The sequence below is a fragment of the Lethenteron reissneri genome, chromosome 9 (assembly GCF_015708825.2).
Source record: "Lethenteron reissneri isolate LAM-NWPU_2019-01 chromosome 9, ASM1570882v1, whole genome shotgun sequence".
Classification (NCBI taxonomy): domain Eukaryota; kingdom Metazoa; phylum Chordata; class Hyperoartia; order Petromyzontiformes; family Petromyzontidae; genus Lethenteron; species Lethenteron reissneri.
Window position 1 is genome coordinate 13712621 of NC_083787.1, and position 17474 is coordinate 13730094.

The following is a 17474-nucleotide window of genomic DNA, read 5'->3' on the forward strand; positions in this document are numbered from 1 at the left end:
CCCCCCATTGCCTTTAAATACAAATTTTGCGTGGTGCAAAATTATAAAATAATTAGTGGAATCTTGATTGGGTGGTGGTGTCATGTAGATATATTATGTGGTGCATGGTTTGGAGTTTATATCCACACACAGCAGTCTGTGTTTTGAGTGTATTGTGTCCATACAATGACTCTCGCCTGTGTACACGAATGTGCTTACGCAAATGTGCGTACAAGATTGCATATGCGGGAAGCCCTTATTGACCACTGTTCGCTCCGTGCTTATGCATTCTTTTGTGTGTACTTGAGTAGCAAGCACCGGTGTGTGGGGAACGGGTGCAGGGCTGCCTGAAGTAATTTGGTTTGCAAGCTGATTAATACTGTACCGGTAAAAATAGCGAGAAGATGGCAAGAATTAAATAAAAAATATATAAATCCAGGCAGCGGCAGTAGCTGCCGTAGAGGCTGCGGATTCCGGCTGACGATACATCATCGCGCTGCTGCGGCCTGATTTATTTTCCCGTGGAGTGATTTCTCCAGCGCTGACCAGTTTGAAAAACGCCGGAGCGCCGTGCGTAACCGCCCGCCCCGCGCCGCGCATCGTAATGCTTTTTTCCTCTGAATCGTATTAAAATGACTGATGGCCTCTTTGGCTTGATAAATTATTTATCATCCTCCAACAAGTTTCTTACCATTATGCCGCGGCCTCAGAAATGAATTAGCCGCACTCTGATTTTCTGCCGCGGCTGTGGCTTGTTATAGAGAAATGAATATTTTAACAAGGGACTTGCCGGGCGAGAGGGAGAGGGCGGAAAAATTCCCATCTTCTCCGTGCCGTCTCGGCGGTGCGCTTGCTCGATCGTGTTGGTGCTTGCTCATTCGCTCTCCGTAAGCTGTATGAATATTTTAACGAGCGAACCTCGGGAAAAAAGCCGCTCGTTTTTTTTTCTCGTGCCGCTTCATCTCTTGAGAAATATGCATCGCTGTTTACGGGCCTGCCTTCCTTACCAATGTTTTTCCGCTCTTCGTGTCTCTCGCGCACCCGCCCTTGCCGTCATCCCATTTCGCTCCGCTCTTCTTTCCATCAATCATTTGTTTTCTATTTCACCACAATAGGCTATTACACATGAATGCGTCGCTTTCAAAGTTATGTATAAATACGCGGCTCGGGCGAGAGGAGGGGTGGGAAGACGTGAGGTGCGTGTACTCGCGAGATAGCATTTACAAACATCTGCTTGATGAGCCGCACTTAAAAACGGTAAAATTGTGCAAACCGAAGCTGTAAGGAATGGCCATTTTGGAAATTGCATTAAAAGGACAGGTCGGCGTGAGCGGCGCGTAGGAGTGTTTTGAAGTGAGCAAAATTGACAGTACTGGGACACGGTCTCGGATGCCTTTGTGGTGGGCGGGAGTCGGGGGGTGGGAGTAGCGGAGTGGGGGGCGCGGTTGGCCTTGGGGAGGCGAGAGGTTGGTTGCGCGGGGTTGTTAACCCCCTCGCCCTCGCAATGATGTTATTTTCTTAATGGCCGCCGCCGCTAAAAGGCTTTTGGACAGTCGTAGAAAACAAATTGAAGGCCCCGTTTTTGCATGATAATGTCCACGCGAGTCGCGACGAGCACTCACCTTGGCGTAATTTCATTTTGTCTCCGCATTTGGGGAATTGTAGGTGTAGGGGTTAAGGCAGGCAAGGGCAAATGCTCGCAGTGAGCACGGGGGACGCGGGGTGGTGGGCGCACCCACATTCCGAGTCGGAGGTTAGGCGGACCGCTTGATTTAAACTAATCATCTCGTGAGGGCCTCTCGTTCTGCCGGGCCGTGGGTCCTTGAAATTGACCTTTATGTGTGAACGGCCGCGTGGGCTGTCAAAAACCTGCCGTTCTGACAATGTGACGCCCCGCGCGCTTGTGCCTTGAATGATTAGCGTGGCCACTTTTAGCCACTGTCTGCCGTCAGTTCCGTGAGCCGGCGCAAATGTTTTAAGTGCCTGTTTCCCGGCCCTGACCCGGCGCGACATCAAGCAAGCATGCACGAGCGTGTTCACGGCGCACCAGTCCGTTGTGTGGTGCGGTCGTTTGTTGGTTTGTTTACCGGTTCTGGAGTGGGCTCCTTTATGCGCTCATTCCCTAATTACGCATTCGCCGGTGCTGCGTGTCTGCGTGGTGGTGAGATTTTCGCGCGCATTCCACCGGAATGCAGTAAAACGTGCTCGTGTCTGCGCGTAGTCAGGAAACGGTATATTTCATATATATATTCGCACGCACACGCGGGTGTAGAAGGTCAGCCATGCTGCCCTGTGAAAGTGCGCACAGGATTAATTGCCCCTCCATCCGAAGCGAGCTGTAATTGGCTCTCGGGAGACCCACGGAAGGAGGCGCCCATTTGTCACTTCTCCTAATAACGTGTCGGTCGGGCCCGGCTCGCACCCTCGCCAGCCAAGGGCTCTGCTCCAACTCCGCTGACTTAACCCAACCTCCCATTTGTCTGGGATATCCGCGTGCAGAAATTTACTTCCCGGTTGGTAAGCACTGGGAGAAAAAAAACTCCTTGGCCGTAATTTTTCCTTCATTATCCTCATCCTTGGTTAGAACTCTTCGTAATATTAACCCTAAAGCAGCGATGGGGCTGCTCTTGGGCACTCCCTGCAAAACAATGAAAATGCCACTGAGTGAGCGTCGGCCTCATATTGGCATTATTTGTGGATATTTGGGAGCATTAACTGTGACTTACAGCAGAAATGACACACAAAGCCCATGGGCTGGGCTCGCTGACCCCGGCGGCACGGTGCTGCCACGCATGAAGTATGCCATTTGCCTGCAGTAGATAAAAAAGTACCTCTGGCCACACAAGTGTCCCAGGCCGTTAACAGAAGCATTCGTGGAGCACAGCGTCGCAGAGGGCTCACTTCTTTGGTTCTGTTCGTCCCAAAAATGTTGCCAACAATCGCGACGGAGACGTGACCGCTTACTGACGTCCGTGACTTCGCGCCAGCCTCGCCGGTGTCGCGGCGGTCGTGCCCCCCCAACCTAAACACAGGTGTAAAGTGTGGAGTGTGGCGCTGCCCAATGCCCCCCCACCACCCACACCTCCCGCCACCCACCCACTCCCCGACCCCACACATCCACCGCCAGATAATATAGGAGTGTTATAAAAGCAGTAATTATGCTCCGGATTTGTTTCCCACAGTTGACATTTAGATGCACGTGGATGCCAGTGGACGCCGCACGGAGAGGGATTATCGATGTATTGTCCTCGGGAAGAGGTGAGCCACGCTGCTCGAGTCGTTTGACCCTGTGTCCACCCATCCTCCGTCCCGTCCGGCGGTCCGTCGTGCGTCTGCGAGCCCAAGATTATTATTCAGCGCTATCTTGGGCGGCGCTCACGGTTCTACGAGGTGGATGGGGGGGCACCGCCCGCCACCATTTTCTCCCAGCGCCCCCCCCCCCGCGCTCGCGCTCGAGATGGCGCTTTTCAGCGAGTGGTCGCGCAGCGCCGCGCGGTCCTAACGCCTGCAGTGCCGCGGCCGCTCGGCGATCTCAACACTTACGAAACATCACAATTATAATTTACAGCCTTTTGTCAATCCACCGCTGGATGACGGCCTCTCCATGCCTCTTCGGACAGGGAGTTGTTTGACCATACCTAACCATGCTGGTCAGTGGGCAGGTCTGACTCAGATTTTACTGGCCACTGTGGTCTCAACACTTACAGCGTATTTTGTCTCTTAATCATTGCAGACAGCACTTATCCAACAAATCAACCAAGCATTTTCATCCGTTCTATTTAATTTCATGCTTACCTTAATATGGCTAAGTCACTCATGGGGTCTACTTAGCCCATCATCTATCGCTCTGGGGTGAATAAAATAGTTCCGATCTATGGGGAGTCAATATTGGTTATCTATGGTCACTATCATGGGAATGTGGAATTTCCACCACGAGCTCAAGGCCATCAGCAGAGAGGAGCCCCACCCCTACGCTCACACTCACTGCTCACGCGAGCAGTGAGCTTGCTTGATGTGGAATAGCTATAGCTTCCCAATTCAGCCTGCAAAGGAGATAATAATAAATCTCACTGGCTCTCACCTGGTTGAAAAAGGACACTGCATTAAGCAGATACATAATAGGTCGTTTCAGAAGGCAGTGATTGTGCAGAATGAGATTCCTCTGTGGAGCGGGCCATTGAGAGTGAGGATGGCTCCAGTACAGCGGACCCTTAATTTTTTTGACGTGCTTAAGGTCAATAATTTGATGGGGGTGTTTAATATCGAATGGAGTAGAGGTGTAGAGCCCTTCTTTTGTTTGTGGAGTGCAACCTTGCCTCTTTAAACGCAGTTGCGGGTCCCGCGAATTCTGCCCGCGCCTGCTACTGCTGGGAGCACCTCCTACGATGCGGTTCGTTAAGTGGAGGCAGAGTGACGGCTCTCTCTCGTTTCACGAAGATTGGCTTGGCTTGCCCTATTTTGAAAGTCACAAAAATGCAATTCCTGTTTGTGCTTCACGTGCAAACGTGGTACGTGTGGCGCTTGTTTATTTTTGTACGGACGCTGCTCCGTGAATGAGAAAGGCAATGTGCATAACGGTGTGCGCGCACCACAGTTTTGATTAGTGCCACGGCGAGCGCCGCTGTTTGTCATGTATATTTCGGTGGGTTTTTTTACTGAAATGCCAGCGTTTTTTCCTTTTATCTTGCGTAACGACGAGCAGCGTCAGTTAATCGTGGATCGGTGCCCAAATAAGAATAGAGATCTCTAAATCATGCCCCTTTGTCTTCCCATGTGTGTGCTGCCGGCTCTCGCTTGGGTAATTGGCGCATCTTCGCCGGGCCGCTTGCAGGATACGCGAGATGGAGAGAATAGATAAGGGCGATTAGGTGAAGAGGTGGCTGGTGCAAGAAAGAGAAAGAGGTTCACGTCTGCAGAAGGAACAGTAACAGAACGCTAGACCTTTCCTGCGTGTACAGTGTATGCGAACAGGGAAAAAATAGGCGACATTAGAAAAAACCCTGCGACAGCAGCTGCCGTGAGTGAGCGCTGCATCTAAAGCGGCAGGCCGGATGAATATTAATCGGGCTGGAAGGAAGCCACCCGCCATCCCTGCAGTACGGCCGAAGGCGCCCAGGTTCACGGCTTCCTCCGCCACTGCCGCTGCGGCCCCCCCCACCCCCCGCAACACCGCCCCCGCCTCCGCCTGCTCCTCTATCCCTGACAGCGCCCCTGCTCCCCTATATTTCCCCCCAACTGCCCCCCCCCCCGAATCCACCACACTCAGATCTCCGTCGGCTACCATTCCCACGTCTCGCACACCGGATTCGCCTAATTGTAGCCCCATTCCACAGCCGGGCCCCCCACTACCAACCTGCCCAACGGCACCCCCTTCCCTTTCAGCTCCCCACTCCATTCCATCCCCCATTTATTGGGCCCTGTTTGAAACATGTCTGAATTTTTTAGACCGGTTGAGGACGGAGCGTGTGAGCGGGTGAGTGTGCTATGCGGGTGGCCTCTGTAAGCGACTGTGTGTAGCTTATATTAGCTATGCTCCATAAATTTGGTGTTCGTCTCATAAAACGTGTTGGTCTTTTAACGAGATATTACGCGGGTGGTGTGTATGTTTTAATGGCCCTTTATGAATCTGCAGAGGATTTGAAATGGAGCTCGAGACTGCCAGAGAGATGATTTCCTTTTGAACATAGATAACAGGCGTTAATACCCGCAAACGGCATTGACGCAGCATTGGCATGCGCCACTAAAGCATTCACAATTCAATTTGTGTGTTTTTTTGGTTTAATATCATCAGCTTAAAATTTTTCTAATAACAATAACAATAATTCAATGTTGCATGCGCTTGCTTGCTTGCACGCGCGTGCGTGTGTGTGTAGATATATATTTTCTAACTGAAAATAGTGTTCAGCGTGGAATGGCCGGGTGTAAATTACGGCGCACACGCTGACAGACTCAACAATAAATGCCCCATCTCTGCTGCGGCAGATTTAAGTAAGGCTATAGAGCTGCATGGCCAGCATTAACTCAGGCTTGCTGCAATGCGGGAGCGGCTGCGTCACGCACGGGTCGTTTGTCTGCCAGCCGAGCCGAAATTACCCCCAGACAGCCATTATATCTGCAGCCAGCCCAGGGATTCGCCGGGAAAGGTCACGGCGAGATTTCAGCGGCAGAAATTGCAGCCATCAAACTGATTGCCTGTCATAGCGGCCGCGTTAATTCAGCCGGGAGAAAAAAAAAGTCGGGCTCATCTCTCTCAAAAGCGTTTGCTCGCTCTGTCCCAGCGTTCATCTGTCCGTCTCTCACCATTTTTTCCCTCCTCTTTTTCTCTGGTGTACGCTCAGTGGGTTATTTATTTATATATAGCATTCTCACCCTTTGTATTCAATGTCTTGGGGGTAATTTTTTCTTAACTATACGTGCATTTAATCTCCGTAAATTCCATTGCCTTTCTGTAGGGGGTTTTCTTCTCTGTTGCAAATGAAAAAAAATAACAATGCCCACCACTTTGCTACAAGTAAAAGATCTAAGATTATTAGAAAAGCAGGGCTGTATACTGTAGCCATCACCTTTCCCTTTGATATATATTTTTTGTCTTTCGCAATGCGAGACGCCCCAGTTTGGTGTGCCGCCGGTATTAGTGAGGAGGAACGAGCAGGGGGCGGTATGACAGCGCGGCACGCGGCTCTGTCCCGAGCCATGTGCGAGGCCGCGTGGCTCGGTGTGGCTCGATGTGGCTCGGTAGCTGTGACCAACGTGGAGGCCGTGCCGTGTAATTTAATCAGAACGCGGAGGAGAAATGCGGCCACCGCCTCAGCATGTCAGAGTAGAAAATGGCGGCAATGGCAAGCAGCCTCCCCGCGCTTGGCTGATGGTGCTGAGGAGACCATCCTCCTTCAAATACGTGCGACGTTAAAAGCTTTTAAAAAGAAAGAAGCTGACATAATCCTTGACCCGAGTTCGACACAATTGGGAAAATGATGCCTTGCATCCTTCCACTCCAGCGTGTCCTGCCTGTTATTAAATTTTTTACACATTTTTTTTTTACAGATTTGCGATGTAGGTGAGCGTACAGGACAGGGATGCAGCGGTGTTGTTTCCAGGAGCCGCAAGCAGAAACACTGGTTGTTATATTTACCTGTTCCGTGTATCGAGTGAAGGCGGAGTGCTCGCCACGTACACAAGGCAGTGGTTGTTACAAGCAAAGCCCTCCTTTTTCTGCGGGGGAAATAGCCTCGCAGTGTTCATGATCCAGACTGTATTTTTACCACGCAGAGATGTGAAGTTTGGCCTTAGGAACCCTTGTTGAAGTGTTAAATTGCTAAAAAATAAAGCGGGTTGCATGTGTGCGATGAACCTGCAGTCGGAAGAGAGGCTTTTAGCGCGAGACGAATGGCTCGCTGTTATTGCCAGCAGACGCGATCGCTGCCGGAGAGTTCATCCTTCTTGCATTAATTCCCAGCCGGGCGGGCCCTGGCTATTGACCAGTGTCGAGGCCTTGCAGTCGATTAGCAGAATTGATGGGATTGATCGCCTCTCTCTGTGCATAACCCCTTCCAAACCGGGCGCTACCGTCTGGGCCCGAGCCACAAACCTGGCTGCTTGGTGTGGCTTTTCAAAGTCTGGCTGCGGCGTCAGTGTGGCACCCACACCACTGCAGCGCGGTCATAATGCCAAGCTGCCAGAAGGGGCCTGTAACGGTGTTTCAAGCAAAAGTATTTCATGTTTCTGCTGTGTAAAAAAATGAAGACCAAGTTGAGGATTGTAATATGTTTAACAATGTGTAAAAAAGTTAACCCTGCCTCTGTCTCTTAGAATTTAAGCAAAATATATTTTCCGGAGTAAATTAACCGCAAAAAAAAGTGCATTTCGGGGAAGCAGGGCCTGACTGGTAGAGCAGCGGTCCTGGCCTACATTTTAGTTTTCTCTTGAGTTTTGCGGGCGCGTGCCGGCGAGCAGGTGCGGCGGCGGCGTGCATGTGTGCGCGGGGCCCGGCGTGTCGATTTGAATGAGGCGGATCGTTCGGCCGGTATTGACTTTCTGGAGACCGCAGCAGCCGCAGCCTGTGCAGAGAGCGGTCTGCAGGGGCGGCCATATTTGCAGCAGCAGGGCGTCCGTGCTGCCCACATTCTCCGTGTGTCTCTCCAGCCGCGGTGTTTTTCCCAGTCCTACATATTTTAATTCGGCTTGTTGCTCTCGCTAATTTTTTGTCGTTAACGTTGAGTCACTAATAAGGGACGGCCAGACGTGGGTTGGAAGAAATTGAGAGCCGCCGAAAGACAAGGCGGTGATTTTTTTCTCCTCCTTCGTTATGAGATGGATTGTGCGACACTATTGACGACTTTGCGTACATTTGCGGAATAAGCGCTCTTTGTCTTCGGCGCACTTAGCGGGGGAAAAAAAAAATCGGCGACGGCATATTCACGAACGCTCTTCCGGAATTCTCTCATGGATTCTTTCGTCTTATTTTTTTCGTCCCGTTCACTTCAGACCGGCGCTCTCCCCTCCTTGGTGGGACAGGCCGGCTGGCTGAGCGGTAGCCTCAGCGGCGATCTGCTGCTCAAGGCGGAGGTGAGTACCCACCACTATCACCTCCACTCTCGCCACCGCTTGTATTGCCACATCGCTACATTGAAGCATTGCGCTTCAACTGTTCGTCCCAGCGTCGACATTGTACGCGTCCACGTGGAACGCGGTTAAGAGCGCCGTACATTCCAGTTGATTGTAATTACCACAAAATGGATGTGAATCTCCGCCAAAGCTCTCATGATGGGCCTGCTAATGTGTAAATCTAATCAAAGAGCTCGGTTTTATTTTAACGTCTCGAAACGTTCGGTAAAATTTACGCTTAAATCAATAGTTGCGGCGTTAGTGAGTCCCTTATTAGGGGAATGAATCCGATCTGCACAGCTTAGCCCGAGTTAATGTCATCATACGTTTTTTTTCTTCTACTGTAGAGATATGAACTTTCACTTCACCAACAAAGCGCTGGAGAAATTGTTCTAAAGCATTCGACCTTTTGAAAACGTTCGCGTTAAATCGTCGGTGGCGTTCGCTCGTATTCGAAAAACGAAATTGTCTGGGAAAAAAAAAATCAATGCTAAGGAAATTAAGGGTTGCGTGCCGCGTCGTTCTTCTCCCCGGCCGCCGTGCGCAAACAGCTTGCAGCACCCCGAAGAACGCGTCCCAACGTCTGCAGCGGGAGCCGCCTGGCCTGCAGGAGAAGTGGGACATGCCGCAGACCGAGGTGGGCACCGGCGTGCACCCTCGGCACCGGCGTGCGTCCCCGGCACCCGCATGCACGCGTGCCGCCGTTCATCCCTGCAAGCGTTACACCCCCAGTCACGCCGAGCCTCGTGCCTCTCCGTGCGATCTGCGCACGGCACTATCACTCTTCGCGAGCAGACATCACGCTCGTCATAGTACGTGTCGCACACGTACCAGTACTGGTATCTGTCCGGTACGTAGAGGCGTGTCCAGATGCACGAGCTCGTGTGGTTTGCTCGTGATGCGGGCCGACGCGTACATGCTCGGAGCCACCACCCAGCGAACGAATTTTGCTTGACCGCGGAGTGGACTGCACGCGTGAGTGCGACTATGCACAGCACGTCGGTGTACCGTTAATTGTGTACACTTCGTTATTTTGGAGACTTTTTCCTTCTGCTTTGTTGACCAAAGCTGAACAATTTCTCAGTTGCCATTACCGGCGTACGGTGCGAAAGTAAATGAGAAACTCTCTGGAGGAGGCCGCTGCTGCCGCCGCTCACTGTTGCCAGTCACGCAAGCAGCTCGAGCAAAGCCAGAGCCGCAAGTGGCTTCTGCTGGGTTTATCGCCTGAAACTACTTTGGGATTAAACAATGTGTGGTTCTCCAAACATGAGCGTGCTTGTGGGTGAAGTCTGTGTGTTGTCCGATGTTGGCGGAATGATTGATCGATTAAAATCAGTTCTTAGCACTCACAGTGCATGCTCTAAATCGTGGGTGTTAAAACTGTTTGGGTTCCATTGGTACGCATTACGGGGTGAAGCAGTGGCACAGTGGTTAGCACACTCGTTATAAACTTGTGGCAAGTGGTTTTTTAACCGTTTCTGGGCACCCCCTTCACTAACTCTCTAATCAGCATGGTGAAGTATAGTCAAACAGCCCCTACGACGGACACGGCGTGGGGACATCTTCATCCCGAAGAGGCTTGACATGGGGCTGTAAACTACATGAACTATAATTAATGTGACCAGTTCACATGACCCCTTGCGCCATTAGAGATCCCACACGCTTCCCAATGCAAAATAACATTGATTTTTTTATTCATATAATCTCTGGAGCGGGAGGGCGGTAAATCATGACATTGCTACAGAACGACGTTCAAGAGCAGGGGATCTACCAGCTGCAGGTGTCAACGTGAGACAGGGAGGAGGAGGTGGAGAAGCAGAGGGTAGGCGTGGAACCACTGGCCACCGAGCTGCTGGAGACTCGGGCCCTGCACCAGCAGTGCAACCAGCAGGTGGGTCACGAGATTATCCCAGCTTTCATTTTGCTTTTTACATTTCCCAAGTTTATCCTGATTGTGCTATCGGCGTCACGGCCACAAGGCAGAGAACAACCTTTCGCAACTCTCGCCGAGCGTTATTAGAGGACGGCCCATGGAAGCAAATGTCACAGAGCTACTGCTGAGATCCCTTCAAGTGGCTTCTGGTCCACACAGTAGGGGCCAGCACTTTCTTACCCGCTCTGCCCCTGTTTGTCATGTCAAAGTCTTAACCGATATTTGAAATCCTCAGAGCTCGAAATTGAAGTGCAGAGTAAAATATTTGTGTGATAAGTTTTGTGCAGTCATTGGTGACCAACCTGAGACCATTGAAACTATTTACTATTTTTATTTTACTAGGTAAGAGGCCCACTGAGCTATATATATCTCTTTTTCAGAAGCAACCTGGCCACAAATGATAGCTCAACGAAGTGGCTTATCACGTGGTAATTTATAGCAGCCAAATACTCTAAACGCATGCTTCTGAATGCGGAGGGAAAAACCGGAGGACCCAGAGAAATATCCACGCAACCGCAGGGAGAACATTCAAACTCCAAATATACAGGCGTCAGGGTCGGGATCGAATCCGTGACCTCCTGTATACTAGGCGGGGTAGTTAACATCTCACCACCGTGGCTCCCATTTACTCACTACACTTGACATCGTACAGAATGGACGGCTCTGCGTCAATTTGTGATTTCGATGGAGAAGTAATAGGAATTTCGTATTGGGCCCTCAGGAGAAGCTTCCCCCTCCCCTTGCTCTCTACCTTCACCACCCCTGAACTCCTCCACCCCGCTCCCCGATATGGCCTGTGTGCGGTGTGCGTCTCGGTGGAGGAGGCCGAGAGTTGGCTCACCCAGACCTTGGCCATGCGAACCAACAACCAGGAGCTTCAAACCAGGTGAAGTTTGGTGATGTGGCAGGGAGAGAGGCTATGGGAAGGGCTGGGGGATCATGACTGTGTATATATGTTGGACTTCTTTTGTTCCTTATGAAGGACAACAAACCAAACACAAAAATATAGTTTTTTCCTATACAAGAACGTCACCAGTGCAGTCAGGTGTGCAGTGGGCATATCACCGCCATTTGCCATCAGCGTTGGAGTGCACCAAGGATCGGCCCTGTCACCACTCCTGTTTATCCTGTGCATGGACACGATCACTGCCGACCTGCACACGCCCCTTCCATGGTCAATTCTCTACGCGGATGACGTCCTCCTCTCAGATGAAGAGAGAGGAGAAGTGGAAAGACAAACGCGCCTGTGGAAGGAACGTTTGGACGAAAACGGGATGAGGTTCAACATCAAAAAGACGGAGTATATGGAGTGTGGCCCCCAAACCGACGGCACCATCAGTATTGACGGAGAAGATCTGAAGAAAGTGACGGACTTTAAGTACCTGGGCTCCACCATCAGCTCAGATGGTAGCATCACGACTGATGTGAGGTCACGAGTCAATGCGGCGTGGATGAAATGGAGGCAAGTCACCGGAGTCCTCTGTGATCGGAAAATGCCGGATAGGCTGAAGGGAAAAATATACAAGACCATCGTCCGACCGGTGGCACTCTATGGATCCGAGTGCTGGCCAGCCACAACTGTACACGAACAAGCTCTCCACACCATGGAGATGAGGATGCTCAGATGGAGCCTCGGGCTCACTCGATGGGATCGTGTCAGGAACGAAGACGTTCGGAAGCGACTTGGTGTGGTCCCCATTGCGGACAAGATGCTTGAGGCAAGGCTTCGGTGGTACGGCCATGTGATGCGAAGTGAAGAGTCATCAGTGGCCAAGACTGCCGTGCGTATTGAGCCAGAGGGCCGCCGTCCACGCGGACGTCCGAAGAAGCGATGGATGGACCGAATAAAGGAAGACATGAAGACGGTCAACGCATCCCCTGAAGATGCCCTGGACCGAGCCAAATGGAGAAGACAATGCCGAAAAGCGGACCCTGCGCCACAGCGGGAACAACGCTAGGAAGAAGAAGAAGCTTAAATATAAATGTCCTTAAACCAGCCACCACCCGACAGCCAATTAGTAAGGTTGTCACATAAACAAAGCATGCCATTTAGTTACTAGTTCAGTACACTGGTGTGTTGGAGAGTAAACACACAACATTTATTATGGATAATATTATTATGGATAATATTGGTTGCGAAAAGCCTACGTGTTAAACATAGATTTGAAGTTTTCGTGACTGCAGGGATCCATACTCTTTGGTTCTTTCGGTAAAGTCACGTAGGTATAAAATAAAAGAAATCACGACGTTTCGGGCTCAACACAAGCGTCCATCATCAGGTGGGACAACCACAGCAAGAAACAATTGCTGAAGTGCCCACTTCAGTGTCCACTGCAATGCCCACTTCAGCAATTGTTTCTTGCTGTGGTTGTCCCACCTGATGACGGACACTTGTGTTGCGCCCGAAACGTCGCGCTTTAATTTATTTTATTTTATACCTACGTGACTTTACCGAAAGAACCAAAGAGTACGAGTACATACACAAAAAACAGTTGTAAATCTTGAGCTATGGAGATCTGCGGCTCAACTATCATTCACTCCATCTCTCTGGCCTCTCTTTGTGCGACGAAAAAGGACCATCGCTCAAAACTTTGCATATTTATATTTAGCTTTTCCATTTAAGGCCGAGGAATTATTGAAAGATGTGTTGAGTTTTGTTGTTGATTGTCCTTGTGCACCACTGCCAATGCAGTGTCACCAAACCGTTTGATTCTGTGACTTGTGGACTCGTGAGTGTTTCAACCCCAGTGCCCTTTGGACTGTGGCAGAGAGAACGGTTTAACATAGGTGGCAGTAGAGGGTTGAAAATTAAACACATTCGTTGAATTTGGTATACGTTTTAATTCTGAGATATTGGTTGAGATTATCAGAGTTTTTTTATGATATTCAGTTTTGCCACGAACTAAGTGTGGTGATAATGATTTCTCCATAGCAATTTCCAAAAGTGAAATATGAACATATTGAGTGTATTTTTATCAGTGTGACTGCGGGGCAGATAGCGACGACTTAGTTGTAAAATGAAACACATTTTAACTCTGCCCGTGCAGTCCACTTCTCGCTTTCTTACTGCTGCATGAAACATATATAATTTAGTTTGTCTGCCGGCATCTTATTATGAGATGGAGAGATTTCCATTTAGTACTCGCATCACGATGAGCAGCAGTTGCGCATTCGCCTCTCGTTGCAGGGGCTCGTGGTTCTAATCCAGCGGCCGCCCTGGTTATTGCTGCGGGTGTAATAACCGTGACAGTTTAAAGAGCCGTTTGCTTTACAGTGGATGTTAAAGATCCTCGGGCATCATTCGCAAGAGTAGGTCAATGTGCACCGGCATCTTTATTTACTTTTGCCAAATTCGAAAATTGCATTGCAAGACCGGTCGGTATCCATCGATTTACCAAAAGGGATGCGATCTTCAAAAAATACACGGAAAAAGACCTTTACTAAATGGGAACGGCTTATCCCGTCAATTTAATACAACAAAAATTAGGGATGCATTTCGCAAAGTCATCCCAACTCTACCCCTATCCTAAAAATATACACCACCTATATCACTTTTCACAATACAATAATAATGATAAATATTAAAACGATTGAATAATAATTAGTTTAAAACTAAAATAATTAACCATTTCAGGGAGCTCACTAAATCTGCATGTTGAAATGACTCGAAAGGTGATGTGGAGGCGTTATTGTTGCACTGTAGCGGTACCGTGACGCTATCGTAGATGGATGATGCAGCCTTCCCGGGTGCTTCTTGTTTGATGATCTCATGGCGTGTGCTGTCGTGAAATTTCGTTCATGCGGAAATTCAATTTCATGAATCGAAAAGTGTCCAGAACTTTAGTAAATTGAGGGATACGTGTGCTCAGTTGGGATTATACACATATCATCGCCCCCTACTGGCAGACTATTGTCCCAGGCCACTATTGCAAATGAGATAATCCTGGTAACCTGAACTCTCACCTGGTTCAACAAAATACTCGAGACACCTTTGTGTGTGCTGCAGACAGTCCTCGTCACATGTCGATCACAATAGAATTCTCAAACTCTTTGGTTCTTTCGGTAAAGTCACGTAGGTATAAAATAAAATTAAAATATATCACGACGTTTCGGGCGCAACACAAGCGTCCGTCATCAGGTGGGAAACATAGTCTGCTGCTGAGGCAGGCTGTTTTAAAAGGTTTAAAATGGGTGTAGCCCTAGGGTCGTAAAGAAGTGGCCGGGGCTAGTGATATCAATGTCAGAAATTTGCATGTAACTGTAGAAAAGGAGGGTGAGAATGAGAGATCTAAGAGAGACACAGAGAGTCAGAAATAACAGCTGACATATGTCAACCAAATGTAAAGTTAACTTGATCGCTAAATTCAACCTGTCAAAAAAGAAGCCAGATCCACACGTTAAAAGGTTAGATGTTAACAAGATTGTCATCAATCAGAGTAACATCCCAATTTCAGACAGCCTAAAATCGGTATTAGCTAAAGTATTGAATTTCGCAGTCACCCCTAAACATATCCCAGTGGATGATATAATCGCCCAGGTCGACGTAGCCCTCAAAGGCTTGGGACACAACCCGGCAGACGTTGCTAGATCTGAAATCGCTGCTATCCTCAAAAACGCTAAGAAACCCATTAGCAACATCAGCAAGGACGAGCGTTTTGAACTCTCTAAGTTAAAAAACAGAGATGACATTGTCATCCTCTCAGCCGACAAGGGCAATGCCACTGTCATCATGGATGAAACCACTTACAACAACAAGATTCAGGACCTATGTAATTATGGCAGCTATACCAAAATCAACAGAGATCCTACCAACTGCCTAGCTACAAAAAACAACAATATCATCACTAAATCGACTTCTCTAATCGATCAGATCAAGCAGAGCTCCCTAAAATCTTCGACTGCTAGACCACCCAGATTTTATGGCCTTCCAAAAATCCACCAAATAGGTACCCCGCTTCGTCCTATCGTCTCCACCATTAACTCACCCACCTACAAACTGGCCCGATTTCTGTCTGAGACCCTGCTTCCTTTCACGGGCAAGTCCACCTCAGCTGTACTTAACTCAGCTCACTTGGTTTCTCTAATCAAGGACATCTCACTGTCTCCGGATGATTTGCTTGTCAGTTTCGATGTAGTCTCTCTGTTCACCAATGTACCTGTACTTGACACCATTGCAATTATTGAAGACTTAGTCCAACAAGGACTGAATCCAGATGTACCAACTTTGGTTAGGCTCTGTCTTACCAACACATACTTCACCTGGAATGGTACATTCTACAAACAAAATGATGGAACCCCAATGGGTTATCCCTTATCGCCAGTGGTAGCGAATGTTTTCATGGAGAAATTTGAGACAGATGCCATCCAGACATCCACCCTACTTCCTTCCTTGTGGACGAGATACGTAGATGACACGTTCGTCATCTGGCCACATGGCCTACCAGCACTGAACCAATTTCTCAACCACATCAATTCCATACACCCGTCTATCAAATTCACCATGGAAGTGGAAAAGGATGGCAAGCTACCATTCCCGTATGTTTTGATCGAGAAGAGACCTTGATGGCTCGTTGGGACATTCGGTCTACTCGAAAGCCACCCACACAGATGCCTATCTAAAGCCTGACTCCCACCACCATCCAGCCCAGAAGAATTCCCTCATCAAAACACTACACCATAGAGCCCGTTGCATCTCTGACCAGGACCACCTAGCCAGTGAGTTGGAGCACGTACACCAAGTTCTCAGGATGAACGGATACTTGGACTGTACAATCCGCAAAGCTGTCTCCCCAGCCATGCGGAGACAACCTTCTGAGGATCCAACCAAAACCATCACTTTATCGTACATAGCAGGGGTTACCAAAAGGATTTCCAAAATATTAAACAAACACGATCCAGGTTCGTTTCAACACAGTACACAAAATCCGTGATTTAATCCCATGTAAAGGATGTGATTCCTGACATGCAATACCCTGGTGTCTACAAACTGAGTTGTGGTTGCGGCAGCAGTTACATTGGGCCAACGAAATGACGTGTCTCGGACCGCGTTCGCGAACACAAGGCAGATCTGAAACACGGTAGGACCAATTCCTCTGCCGTTGCCAATCATTGTTTTAACACTGTGGGCTCACACGAAATTATTTTTTCCAAGACAGAGGTGCTCTGCAAACCTACCGGCTTCCTTCAGAGATTTGTTCATGAAGCCATCCAGATATATAAACACGGACACAACTTCAACCGTGAGGATGGGTACAAACTGAGCAATCATTGGAAGGACGTTATTAACCAGGTAAAGTCTTAACTGACTATGATGTTTCCATCCTACCTGCCTATGTCAGCTGTTATTTCTGACTCTTTGTGTCTCTCACTCTATGCCTCTCTCTCTTAGATCTCTCATGCTCACCCTCCTTTTCTACAGTTACATGCTAATTTCTCACATTAACATCATGCTAATCTCTCACATTCACATAGCCACTTCCATGCTCTATAATTTCTCACATTAACATCATGCTAATCTCTCACATTCACATAGCCACTTCCATGCCCTCTAATTTCTCACATTAACATCATGCTAATCTCTCACATTCACATAGCCACTTCCATGCCCTCTAATTTCTCACATTAACATCATGCTAATCTCTCACATTAACATAGCCACTTTCGTGTCCTCGTCTAGGAGGCCGCTCTCCTATCTTACAGTTACATGCTAATTTCTCACATTAACATCACCAGCCCCGGCTACTTCTTTATGACCCTTGGGCTACACCCATTTCAAACCTTTTAAAACACTCTGCCTCAGCAGCAGACTATGCTTTCCCACCTGGTGACGGCCGCTTGTGTTGCACCCGAAACATCGTTATTTATTTTATTTTATACCTACGTGACTTTACCGAAAGAACCAAAGAGTATGGATCCCTGCAGTCACGAAAGCTTCAAATTCTCAAAGTTGAATCAGCCA

General features: G+C 48.9%; 1 protein-coding gene across 17 annotated transcripts in view; it reads left to right on the forward strand.

Moving 5' to 3' along the window:
- LOC133340310 (uncharacterized) overlaps window positions 1-17474 on the forward strand; it is an 81288-nt gene that overhangs the window by 37331 nt on the left and 26483 nt on the right. For 9 of the 17 annotated variants that reach the window (XM_061548430.1, XM_061548427.1, XM_061548435.1 and 6 more), the window contains 2 exons: window positions 8464-8544; window positions 9135-10474. In XM_061548430.1, coding sequence (XP_061404414.1) covers window positions 8464-8513 — 50 coding nt within the window. In that variant the 3' untranslated portion in view covers window positions 8514-8544; window positions 9135-10474. Of the gene's footprint in view, window positions 1-3161; window positions 3238-8463; window positions 8545-9134; window positions 10475-11340; window positions 11403-14718; window positions 16806-17474 lie in introns of those variants that run through there. The other 8 variants (XM_061548434.1, XM_061548436.1, XM_061548433.1 and 5 more) reach the window with 6 other exon arrangements.